Source organism: Pelophylax lessonae (genome assembly GCF_965119305.1).
Source record: "Pelophylax lessonae genome assembly, chromosome: 3".
Taxonomy (NCBI): Eukaryota; Metazoa; Chordata; class Amphibia; order Anura; family Ranidae; genus Pelophylax; species Pelophylax lessonae.
The window spans coordinates 605,544,514-605,556,868 of record NC_138770.1 but is presented as its reverse complement, the minus strand read 5'-3'; the positions used below and the strand labels follow the sequence as shown (position 1 = coordinate 605,556,868).

Sequence of the window (12,355 nt, the reverse complement as noted above, 5' to 3'; positions counted from 1 at the left end):
GCTTAAAGAGGATGTAGAAGGCAGAAGGTTTTTTTTCTTAATTAAAAGCCTCCTGTGCGCAGCAGCCCCCCTAATACTTACCTGAGGTCCATCTAAATCCAGCGATGTTGCACGAGAGACTCAGCTGTCCAGGACTCCCCTCATTGGCTGAGACAGTAGTGCGGCGCCATTGGCTCCTGCTGCTGTCAATCAAAATCAGTCAGCCAATGAGGAGAAAGGGGGCCGGGCTGAATGAACACAGGGAGCTGTGGCTCTGCTCTGGTACCTTCATAGCAAGCTGCTTGCTGTGGGGGCACTCAACAGGAGGGAGGATCCAGGAGCACTGAAGAGGGACCCAAGAAGAGGAGGATCGAGGCTGCTCTGTGGCTCAGCTCTGCCCCCACCCCACTTCACTGGCTGTGATTGACCATACCGGGAGCCAATGGCTCCTGCTGCTGCATCTCAGCCAATCAGGAGGGAGGGACCCGGGAGAAACTTTGCTTTTGTGCACATTGCTGGATTGAGATCAGGCGTAGGTCAGGATTTGGGGGGGGGGGGGGGGGGTTGGTGAGGAGACAGCTGCACACTTTGGCTGGGTTCACACATGCTGCAGCTCACAGCAGAGCGTCCCTGTTCACTGATATAGGTGCGAATCCGTTCCAAATTTTTGCCTGAATTCGCTCCTTAAAGGGGTTGTAAAGGCAGAAGGTTTTTTTATCTTAATGCATTCTATGGAATAAGAAGAAAAAAAAAAACCTTCTGTGTGGAGCAGCCCCCTGATACTTACCTTTGTTCCATCGTTATGCAGCGGTGCAGCGGTGTTGCAGGAGATTCTCAGCTGCCTGGGACTCCCCTCCTTGTTGGATCCCATTGCTGTCAATCAAGGTCAGTCAGCCAATCGGCTTAGAGATGGGTCGGCTCTGTGTCAGAATGGACACAAGGTGGTGTGACAGACTTTGCTGGGGTGTCCCTATAGCAAGCTGCTTGCTGTGGGGGCACTAAACTGGAAGGAGAGGCCAGGGGCACAGACGAGGAACCAGAGAAGAGGAAAATCCGGGTCACTGTGCAAAACCGCTGCACAGAACGGGTAAGTATAACATTTGTTTTTAAAAACGGAGGCTTTACTATTGCTTAAGAGTCGGTTCACACCAAGGCGACACGACTCCTTACTACTTCGGGGGCGACTTGTGCATTTCCATGCACCACGACTTCGGAGCGACTTGCAGGGACTTCACATAATGGAAGTCGCAAGTCGCTGACAAGTCGCCTGACAAGTCGCGCTAGTGTGGAACCGGCTCTTAATTTAAACCATAGAATCACAGAACCCTTTCCAAATGCAGACCACAGCCGCCCTGGAGCTGTGTGAACCGGCTGCATGGAGAGCCGGTCACTCTCCTGTCAAGTGATGTGGGGAAACCTGCATCCAATTCGCATATATGTGAACCCAGCCTGCAGGTTTTTTACCTTCTTGCATAGAATGCATAAAGGTTGAAAAAAAAACATACAGACATCCTTTAAATATTTGTAATCTGCTTATATTTTCGGCCAATAATTTTTGGCAGCTGAAATTTCGGTGCTAAACTAAATTTAACATATTAAATTTTCATCCAATCAGGCAGACCTTTGCACTACATAGTGATGAGTGGATCTCGATTTTACAAATTATGGTGTATGGTTCCCTTTGGAGTTCACATTTATTGCCCAACTTGCTTTATAAAAAAAAAAAAAAAAAAAAAAAAAAAAAAAAAGCCTTCCTGCTGATTTGGTTAGTGTAGCTTTCCCCTCTTGCAAATGTTCATGTCATGCTCTTTCAGTTCCCTCATTATTTGACAATGCATCGGCCTCCTAACTTACGAAATGGCTTGTGGAAAAGTAGCAGCAAAGTATTTTAAGTTGAGGGAACAAAAATGATTAGCCGAAACTAGATCTTCAGCCTCCGCTAAAAGCTGTTTAACATCTGTTGGCACATTCCTTTATATCTTCAAAGCAATCTCTGCAGGGTTTGTGCTCTTATGATTCTCATATGTGCTGTGTTTTATTACCTGTGTAACGAGAAGCCGAAGCCTAGTTTTCTGATGTGCTGCCCATATAGATTAGGGATGAGGCATGATGGGAAGTTTCCAGGTAATTCTGGGGGAAAAAATATGGCTTTCTGAAGTGTTGCATCTTCCATATGTTGCGGGGTCACGTGGCCACACTCTTTTAGAAAACATTGTCTTATTGTTTGCAGGAATAATCCCACTTCTGGGAGATCTGTAATCAAAATTATCCCTAAAAGCTGAACTCTGGGATAAACATGGTCTGTATACAAGAGACGTGCATTCTTACTTGGTATGATTTGTGTATTGTATTCTTTCTGGATCTTTGCAGTAATCTAGCATGGAGCTTTCCTTTGTGCAGGAGCTTCCTGTAATAAAGACCGGTCACTGCTGCTCTCTCTCCTTGTGCAGGTTGACTGGTCTTGTATCCGCCCCTTCCTATAGTTTTCTACAGGTGACCTTTAGTGGGTGGGGCTGCTGGGTCCCTCCCACAGCTCTCCTCTCTGCACAGGCTATGTACAGCACAGTGAAGATGTCATTGCTAATTTTACAAGGTGATTTCTGGGTTTTTAAAGGCATTTGATTCTCACAAATGGGCTTTATCTGCTTTGTGGCTATTGAGAAATATATTTAAATGAAAGGGTGTTTTTTATTTTTTCCCTGAAGCTGAACTCCAAGCCTCAACAGTGGAGCCCTCAAGAAATGTATAAGAAGTGACTGAACTCTTGCACCCATGCAGAAATGGAAATATTGATTTTGTTTAAAGATTCTCTTTGTACTGAGTAGCAATTGTAGCTTTTTCTTTTCCATTTTGATATTTCTTTTGCTTCATATACATAGGAATGTTTTTTATAATTTTTTTATTTTTTATTTTTGCAGAGCTACAAAGCCATTCCAGTTACCTAAAAGGTAAGAACCAATCACAAATTGCTAATATCTAGCAATACTGTTATATTGTGTCTAGTGATTGAGGGCTTGGTAGATTGGAACCTCTTAAAGTGTGTCAGAAGTGAAGATCCTGCTAGAAGTCCATAGCTTTTCTTTTGTAGGTGGTTATTTTTTAAATCTTTTTTTTTTTTTATTAGCAATAGTCACTTTTTATCCTAAACTTAGGCCAAAATATGAATACATTCAGGAAGTGAATTTTTTAATTAATTTATTTCGGTTTGTGACCTCATTTGGTAGCTTTCCCCTCATTTCCTATCCCAGTGAGGTTAGACCTGAAGCTCTTTCAACACTTTCATGCTGTAGCTCTGAGTCAGATGGAGGTGTTTTAAACTGCTGCAGAGAGGCTGCTGCTTCCAAACAGAAAGTGAAGGTTGTAGTCTTTCAGTAGCAATCACACAGCAGTTTGTTGTTTTTCACACCAGAATTGCACAGGAACACTGCATAAACTCTGGCCTGCCTAACAGTAGTTTTCTGGAGTTCGTCTTTTGTCTCTAATAGTCAACTGTATTTGAAACTAAATGTTCATCTAAAACTGCCCGTACACTGAGAATTGTACAAACATTTGTACAAACCTTCTCATCAGAGCTTTCTTAGAACAGAGTGCTTCAAAAGCCCTGAAAATTAATTTCAGATCTGCTAAGTAAATGTAATATCTGATGTATTAAACAGCTTTCATTAAAATATGTAGTTTTTCCCAAAGAAAACCACATTCATAGTTTAGAATTTTTTTTTTGATCCAAAACTGCGATTGAAGAAAATGCTCATTGGACCACCTTAACCATTAGAATATCGACCAAGCATTGTAAAAATGAAAAAAAATAAATACTTAAAACACTGCTAGTATTAGGGTTTTTGGCATTTAGCTGATAGGAAAAAAAGGTGCTGATAATGTCCACCGAAAACTCGCATGATTTTGCCACGATTTTACCACCTTTTTCTGTGCGTTTTTCAAAGAGCATGTGATTAGAAAAACGCAATACAGGTACGTTTTTTTTAATTGTTTTTGCCACGATTTCAATGCATTTCAAAGGGAAGGTGGATTTTCTTCTTTTTTTTTTTTACCCAATCTGCACAAAAAATGTGGCAAGCAGGATTTTTAACACCACGTCTTAAGTGCAAAGGACCAGTGGGATGACATACATAAAATTTACAGGGATTCATTTTTATTGAGCTTTTCTTGCATTTTTAGTGTGAAAGCAGCCTGTCGGACAAAAATGTATTTATATATATATATAATTATTATATATTATTTTTTTTTTTTTTCGACCACATGCATCCTGCTATTTCGAGTTCAGTCCAGAATTTTCATTTCGGTGCACCACTATTGAGGGTGTCTCAGAAAATCTGAATCCGTGGTTCTAACACTGACAGGCTGCCGTTTTTTGATTTTTGCCCATAGTTCCACTTTCATCTTGACTTGGACTTATCAGGGCCCCATGTACTACCTGGATTTAGGATCCAAGGGAGCCTAAAATTAACGGGGATGAGGGGGATGACTAAATTGCAAATTTGCCAGGACCACAAAGTTGCATTACCTTGGAAATGTTTTAGGCCAGGTCAGGTTCGCTTTAACAAAGTTCTTTGGCATTTTGAACATATTTCTGTCTCGGCTCACACTGTGGAGGATGACAGAATGATGATGTTGCTGAATTTTGTCTGCCAAGTCTCAGCAGAACGCGCTGAACACTCTAGAAATAGACAAATCTCTTCATAAAGGTCACAGAGTTTTGGAAAAATAATCAGTCCCTCACCTAAAATGCCCTTTTCTCTTTCATGCATTCATGGCGCAGCTCCTGATCTTCTTAACCATTGGGTTATACTGCCCCCTACAGGAGTAGGACACTAGGCAGAAAAAAGTCTGGTTAGGCCTATGGGCAGTCCCAGGGGGTATATTCCCTCTCTCTGCTATAGGTACTCAGTTTTTTTTTCTCTTCCTAGACAGGCGTAAGGACCTAGTTCCTTGATGGGATCTCTGGTCCTGGTAATTTTTTCTTTTTAGATAGATTGTAGCTCTCACAGGAAAAAATCCAGGAGAAAAAAAAAAAATCAACCGCCGGACTGGGCGACGGGCTGGATAATCTAGATCCAGTGGTTACCCCAGTCTGGCCAGTGGGCGCGCGCAGACCTCAGCTCTGCGCTAGGTCGGCCACGACATAGCCCCTCTGGACTGGGGCTGGCCTGTGAGTTAAACGCCTTGCGAGCTCGCATACGACCGGGTCTCGGCCCGAGTTGCAGCTTTTCTTCTGGTCGACCGTCCCCAATTTCGATAAAGTTCCGTCTGGAGCGGTGCCCACCTGGTGTGGTATGTAACTGACCCCCCCCCCTCTCCCCCTGGAGGGTTTTGGGGTGCACGTGGGCCCCTCCATGGGAAAGTCGGACCACTGGGTTCCCCTCCTTCCCGATAGGCACCACCCTCATCAGTCTGGTGGTCCCTGTGGGCCATCTGGCCCCCCCCTTCACTGACGCTGGGGCTGTGAGGTAGTCTGGTCCACCGCCTAGGGTTGGGGCATCGTGCTGTGCTGGCGATGAGGGCTGGGGGGGTGCGTCGCCGGCAACCGGGCAATCGGCTGTGGGGGGCTGTATCTGGTGGGGGCTCCTGCCAGGACCCCCGCCCCGGCCTGTGCCATTTTCGGAGGCCTAGGGATCCCTCCTAGGTCCCTGGGAGCCTTGTGGTGCCGCCGTTTACTTGTAGCTTATGTGCCTAATGCACGGCGGCCAAATTTGTGTAGTCAGACGGCCATTTTTCAGTGGAGCCCTAGTGTTGACTCCCGGATCTTTTCATTTCCTGATCACCATTTGTGCCCAGATTCCTCCACTTCTGTAACCACGTATGGAAAGGCGCTGGTGGACGCACTGATAGCTGTGCATGAGACCTTGAAGATGGAGGATGCAGCTGAAGCTGCAGCGGAGGCGCAGGTTCCCTTTGTGATTCACAAGCCATCCAGAGCGGAAAAGGTGTTCTTTCCCCTCCTATGTTGACAGAATTGTCACTGAATAGTGGGGATGACCAAAGCGTCCCTGTGGGGTCCCAAAGCAATTTTGCTAGGCGATACCCCTATGAGGAGTCCTCCCTTCTTAAGAAGTGGACTGTTCCACCGGCGGTGGACCCTCCAGTTTCCAGTTTGAACAAGGCACCCATGATTCTAGTTGAAGAGTCCCCGGCCTTTAAGGACCCGGCTGACAGGAAGGCGGAGACAGTGGTTGCAATATGTTTACCTTGGCTGTTTCGGCACGGAGGACGTTATTCACCATTGCCCTGGTGTCGCAGACTCTCACCGAATGGTCTAAGCTTTTGTGCCGTGACCTGGAAGGGGGACTAGCTCCCCCTGCCTTTGCTGAGCTGGCGGACCAGCTGGTCCACTGGCTGCAGTTTAAGATGTCTCTTTGGATGCGGCACCACTAGTGGCTCAGCTCTGTTTCAGGAGTCATCCTTCGGCGTGCCTTTTGGCTCAAATGCTGTTCTGCAGACCAGACTTCTAAAAAGGCCTAGACTGATCTTCCCTTTCAAGGAGATTGCCTGTTTGGTGCTACCCTGGATCACATCATTATAGGTCTCACAGGGGGGAAGAGGCCCTAAGTAGCCTGCGAAAGAAAGGTAAAGGACTCTTATTGTAGACGTGGGCCCCCCTCCTCGGCTCATAAGAAGTTTTTTCGTCCCTCAGGGTCAACTGATGAAGGATCAAAGCCCTTCGGGGCCTCCTCTGGAGGATCCAAGTGAACTTGGTCTGGCAAGTCAAGAGCGGGCTTCTCCAGACCTGCAGACAAAGCCCCCTTAGCATGATGGTATGCAGTCACCCGTATCTGGGGTGGGGGGGGCGTTTTCACTGGTTCGCAGACCTGTGGCCTCCCCTGGTACGAGTCAGGTGGGTCCACGCGGTCATTCAGTCTGGCTACAAGCTTGAGGTTTTGTTCTTACCCTCCGGTAAGATTTTTCCTTCCAACGTGCCACTGTTCCCAGTCCGCTTACAGGCTCTTTTTGGGGCGGTGCATGACCTTTTACTTTAAAGGGTGATTGTCTCTGTTCTGACTTCGGGATGTTTTCAGGGTTTTTTTTTTTTTTCTTTTTTTACAAACCTGTTTACAGTCCCAGGAAGGAAGGCAAGGTGCGTCCAATTCTGGACCTCAAGGCGCTGAACTGTTTTGTGTGGGTGCAGAAGTTCAGAATTTAGTCCGTTAGCAGGGTGGTGGCTTCCCTGCATCAAGGGGATTTTTTCTTGCCTCCATCGACATCAAGGACGCTTACCTTCATTTTTTAATGTGTGTCAGTCTCCAGCGCTTCCTCCGCTTTGCCATTGAAGAGAAGCATTATCAGTTTGTGGCGTTACCCTTTGGTCTCGCGTCTGCTCCTCGGGTCTTCACAAAAGTGTTGGCCCTGGTGCTAGCATTGGGGGATTGCGGTACTGGGCTACTTGAATGACCTCCCTTCTGTGAGTAGAGTCTCCTACTACTCTGGTGGAAAACCTGGAAATCACCATGCAAGTTTGAGGGTGTTTGGCTGGATTCTGAACTTTCAGAAGTCTGCTCTGGTTCCGTCCACAAAGCTTGACTATCTGGGTCTATCTTAGCCAGGGTGCTCCTTCCTCTGGACAAACTCCCAGAAACTGCAGTGAAGTGTCCTGGTGACTCTGGAGGTAGCCGGCATTTTAAGGTGGGCAGAACGGTTCGTTCCAGCCCTCTCTGCCGTACACATTCCTGGGGTGGAAACCTGGCACGCGGATTACCTCAGTCGGCAGGCATTCATCAGTTGTGTCTCCATTGGGGTATCCCTGAGGTGGATCTGTTGGTGTCCCGGCTCAACAGAAAGGTGCAAAGGTTTAAGGCTCTGTCATGAGATCCTCTAGCGGATGCCACAGATGCGCTGGTGGCCCGTGGGGTCAGTATCACTTGATTGAAGTCTTCCCTCCTCTCAAGCTTCTGCCAAGACTTCTACGCAGGATCAAGGCAGAAAGGATTCCGCTCTGGCCTCGCCGGGCTTGGTACGCTGATCTGGTGCTGCTGGTCGCGAACGTTCCTTGGAAGCTTCCTCTTTAGTGAGGATCAGCTGTCTCAAGGACCAATCTTCCGACCTGCTTTACAGTCGTTGGCTTTGATGGGTTGGCTGTTGAACGCCAGGTGCTGATGGTTAGGTTTGTCTGAGTCTGTGATTCCAACGCTGTTAAAAGCTAGGAAATCTACTTCTAGGAAGATCTACCGTCGTACGTGGAGTACGTACATTGCGTGGTGTGAGTCTCTTGGGGTTCATTCTTGCACTTTTTTCGGTGGCTCGGATCTTGACCTTCCTTCAATGAGGGGTTGAGCAGAAACTGGCCTTGAGTACTATCAAGGGTCAGGTGTCTGCCTTATCGGTCTTCTTTCAACTGTCCTTGGCCACATACTCCTTACGTACTTTTCTTCAGGGAGTTAGGCACTTGACCCTCCAGTGCCGTCTCTAATGCTGCCTTGGGACCTCAATTCCCCTGCTTACGCTGTCCCAGAAGGTGGCCTTTTTGGTGGCATTCACCTCTGTGTGCAGGATGTCGGAGTTGGCGGCATTACCCTGTGGTTCACCTTACTTGGTGGTTCCGTGATAAGATGGTTCTTCGTCCCTGTCCATCATTCCTCCCAAAGGTTGTCTCTGATTTCCATTTGAAAGAAGTCATTGTGTGGCCTTCCCTATGTCCCAGGACAAAACATCCGAAGGAAATTGCTTTGCATGCCTTTTAGATCTGGTTTGGGCGATTAGGATGTACCTGGCAGCTATGGAGGCTCTTAGGAAATCAGACCCACTATTTGTGCTTACGGATGGGCCTCGGAAAGCTTTGTCCACTTCTTCTTTGACCATTTCCAGAAGGATCAGACAGTGTTTCAGGCCTATTCCATCAAGGGTCTAGTTACTCCTTTCCCTGTCAAGATGCACTCTACTCGGGCACTCAGTGCCTCCTGGGCCTTCCGTCATCAGGTGTCAGTGACGCAGCTTTGCAAGGCGGCCACCTAGTCGTCGGTGCACACAGAGTTCTACAAAGTGGATGTGTTGGCATTTGCGGATGCTTCCTTTGGCCACAAGGTTTTGCAGGCTGCTGTTTAGAGGACCTGTCCTCTTTGAGGGTGTATTGTTTTTTTCAGGTGGGCTCCAGTTGTTTTTGTTGAGCTCCTGTTTACCTGGTTGGCTATAGTTAGCCATGGGAATTTCTTTTTCACTGTTCCCAACCCTCATGTTTAACTCTGCTTTGGGACGTCCCAATGGTTAAGAAGATCAGGAGCGGTGTCCGTCAATAAATGAAAGAGAAAATGGGATTTTTGACTTACCATAAAATCCATTTCTCTGATGCTCATTGACTGACACAGCACCCACCCTTCTGTGGAGTTGTAATTCTTCTGACACTGCTTGTAACAAACCTTTAGCACAGAGAGGGAGTATACCCCCTGGGATTGCCCATAGGCGTAGCCAGACTTTTTTCTGCCTAGTGTCCTACTCCTGTAGGGGTTAGTATAACCCAATGGTTAGGATCAGGAGCTGTGTCCGTCAATTAACATCAGAGAAATTGATTTTACGGTAATTCAAAAATCCAATTTTCTTTTAACTCTCGCTACACATTGGACCTCATTTATTGATGCGTCAGAGAAGACTACTCTCTTTGTTGCCTTTTGGCTACCCGTTTAGATTATTGGTCTTTTTCCAGATTTAAAAATATTGCTTGGCTACTACACGCGACAAGTTCTTCCATAGTTGCGAGTCCTTTGCCGTTTTTACATACTAGACTGAAAGATGTGGAATGTTTCCTACAGGAAAGCAGATTCTGTTGAACTTGGGAGTGCCAAAAAATGTTCATCTTCTGTTCTGCTCCTAGTAGCCCACAAGGGAACAAGTTTTATAGGGGATACCAGACTTCTGTTTTGTCTGGATACAGACTCGAGTATGTCCTTGGGGATCCTAAGGTGTTTCAAGGCCATGTAATCCCTTCAGCTTTTTCCGGGACCTCCTCCTTCCACCTGGACTTTCTGGGCACAACTCCAATGGGATCATTCCAAGAGGAATTGTGTTAAACGATTTAAACCACATCGGTCCTAGCAAGAAGTAGCAGGTGCAAGGCGCTCCCGGATTGCTTTAATTCTGTTGCACAGAAAAAAACAGATCCTAGTTCCTAATATATATTGATCAGAATCTCCCAAACTATCCAGCAAGAAATATCACTTTTCCTGGGCAATCTAACATAAACTTGCAAGTTATTATTTTTTTGGATCTGCAAGTCTGTATAGCAGGATGGGGCTTTGTCCCCTAGTGTTGATGACTTGCTTTAATTCATACTAAAGGTTTGTGTTCTGTTTTACGTGTTGATTAATGCAAAAGACCTAAGAAAAAGTCCTAAGACCCAGACATTGCTGACATTATGGTAGCCTGCTAATCCAGAATAATCCACAGACACTCACTAAGAGTGAGATTCAATGTAGTTTATTCTAGGCTGGCAAGTTACAATTGATCAAAAACCTACTGACTTTTTAGAGCAGTGGTTTGTGCCAGATACAGCCCTTTGCTGGCCTTTACCCAGCCCTTGGGGGTCTGTTCCTCCCACTGATGCCAATGATGGGGCACCATTCCCACCAACAATGCCAGTGAGCATAATACCTCCCACTGACACCAACAATACCAATGATTGGGCACCATTCCTCCTACTGATCACAAATGCCATGTAATTTTATTTGATTTCCACTGACCACCAATTCTGGGACATTGTCAACTCTCACTGATGCCGTTACATTTTCTACACCCACTGGCCACAGTTCAGCACCCCCTAAGGTTGATTGACAGTAAATTGGCCTAGTGTTTAGATGGTTTGGAGACCCCTGTTCTAGAGGGACCGCTTAACACAACCACTTTAAAAGTGAAAGCCAAAACTAGAGAGCATGGGGAAACTGGCAATGTCTTACTAGAAACTGCACTAATTGATAGCAATTGAGAGGAGCAGGGAAAAAGACCAATGTACTAACATAAAATAACAAATAGGTTTCTGTGGCATCATCAAAAAGTGAATTTATTTCAGTAATTCAATTCAAAAAGTGAAACTCCACATATTATATAGATTCATTACACACAGATCTATTTCAAGCATTTCTTTCTTTTAATTTTGAGGATTATGGAATACAGCTAATGAAAACCCAAAATTTAGTATCTCAGAAAATTAGAATTTTAATACTGAAATGTTGGCCTACTGAAAAGTATATCCATGAACAGTATAGTATGCACTCGATACTTGGTCAGGGCTCCTGACCAAGTATTGACCAATGCGGCGTGGCATTGAGATGATCAACCCGTGGTACTGCTGAGGTGTTATTGAAGCCCAGGTTGCTTTCGATAGTGGCTTTCAGCACCTCTGCTTTGTTGGGTCTGGAGTCTCTCATCTTCCTCTTGACAGTACCCCATAGATTCTTTATGGGGTTTAGGTCAGGCGAGTTTTCTGGCCAATGAAGCACAGTGATGCCATGATCATTAAACCAGATATTGGTACTTTTGGCGGTGTGGGAAGGTGCCAAGTCCTGCTGGAAAATGAAATCAGCATCTCCACAAAGCTGGTCAGCAGAGGGAAGCATGAAGAGCTCTAGAATTTCCTGGTAGAGGGCTGCGCTGACTTTAGACTTGATAAAACACAGTGGACCAACACCAGTAGATGACATAGCTCCCCAAATCATATCTGACTATGTAAACTTCACACTGGACCTCATGCAACTTGTATTCTGTGCCTCTTTACTCTTCCTCCAGATTCCGGGACCTTAATTTACAAATGAAATGCAAAATTTTACTTTCATCCGAAAAGAGCACTTTGGACCACTGAGCAACATTCCAGTCCTTTTTTTTTTTTTTTCCCCTACTGACATTCTCTTGTTAAGGAGTGGCTTGAAAAAGGAATGCAACAGTTGTAGCCCATGTCCTGGATACTTCTGTGTGTGGTGGCTCTTGAAGCACTGGCACCAGCCGTAGTCCACCTTGTGAATCTTCCCCTAATTATTAAATGGCCTTTGCTTCACAATCCTCTCTAGGTAGCGTTTATCCCTGTTGCTTTGCACCTTTTTCTACCACACTTTTTCCTTCCACTCAACTTTCCATTTATATGCTTGGATACAGCAGCAGCCAGATTCTTTAGCAATGACCTTTTGTGACTTACCCTTCTTGTGGAGGGCAGAGGCGTAACTAGAACCTTCAGGGCCCTGGTGCAAGAAACCCCGGCCATGAATGACCCCCTGGCCGGGACCCTTTTCTTCAAGCCCAGGGCTCTTTCCACTGATCCTGGGGCCCTTTACTCTTGTCGCAGGGCCCATTATTAAGGTCCCGCAGCAGAACCCTTTCACAAATTCTGCAGTGGGCCTCTTTCGTGCCATCTTGGGGCCTCCTCATGGTGGTGGATTGCAAGTGCCAC

The 12,355-nt window shown here is 46.0% G+C and overlaps 1 protein-coding gene across 1 annotated transcript in view; it reads left to right on the top strand.

Moving 5' to 3' along the window:
• The window catches only part of DISP1 (dispatched RND transporter family member 1), a 114,411-nt gene that overhangs the window by 70,713 nt on the left and 31,343 nt on the right, over positions 1 to 12,355 (top strand). The window contains exon 3 of the mRNA XM_082251466.1: positions 2,898 to 2,927. Coding sequence (XP_082107592.1) covers positions 2,898 to 2,927 — 30 coding nt within the window. The remainder of the gene's footprint in view (positions 1 to 2,897; positions 2,928 to 12,355) is intronic.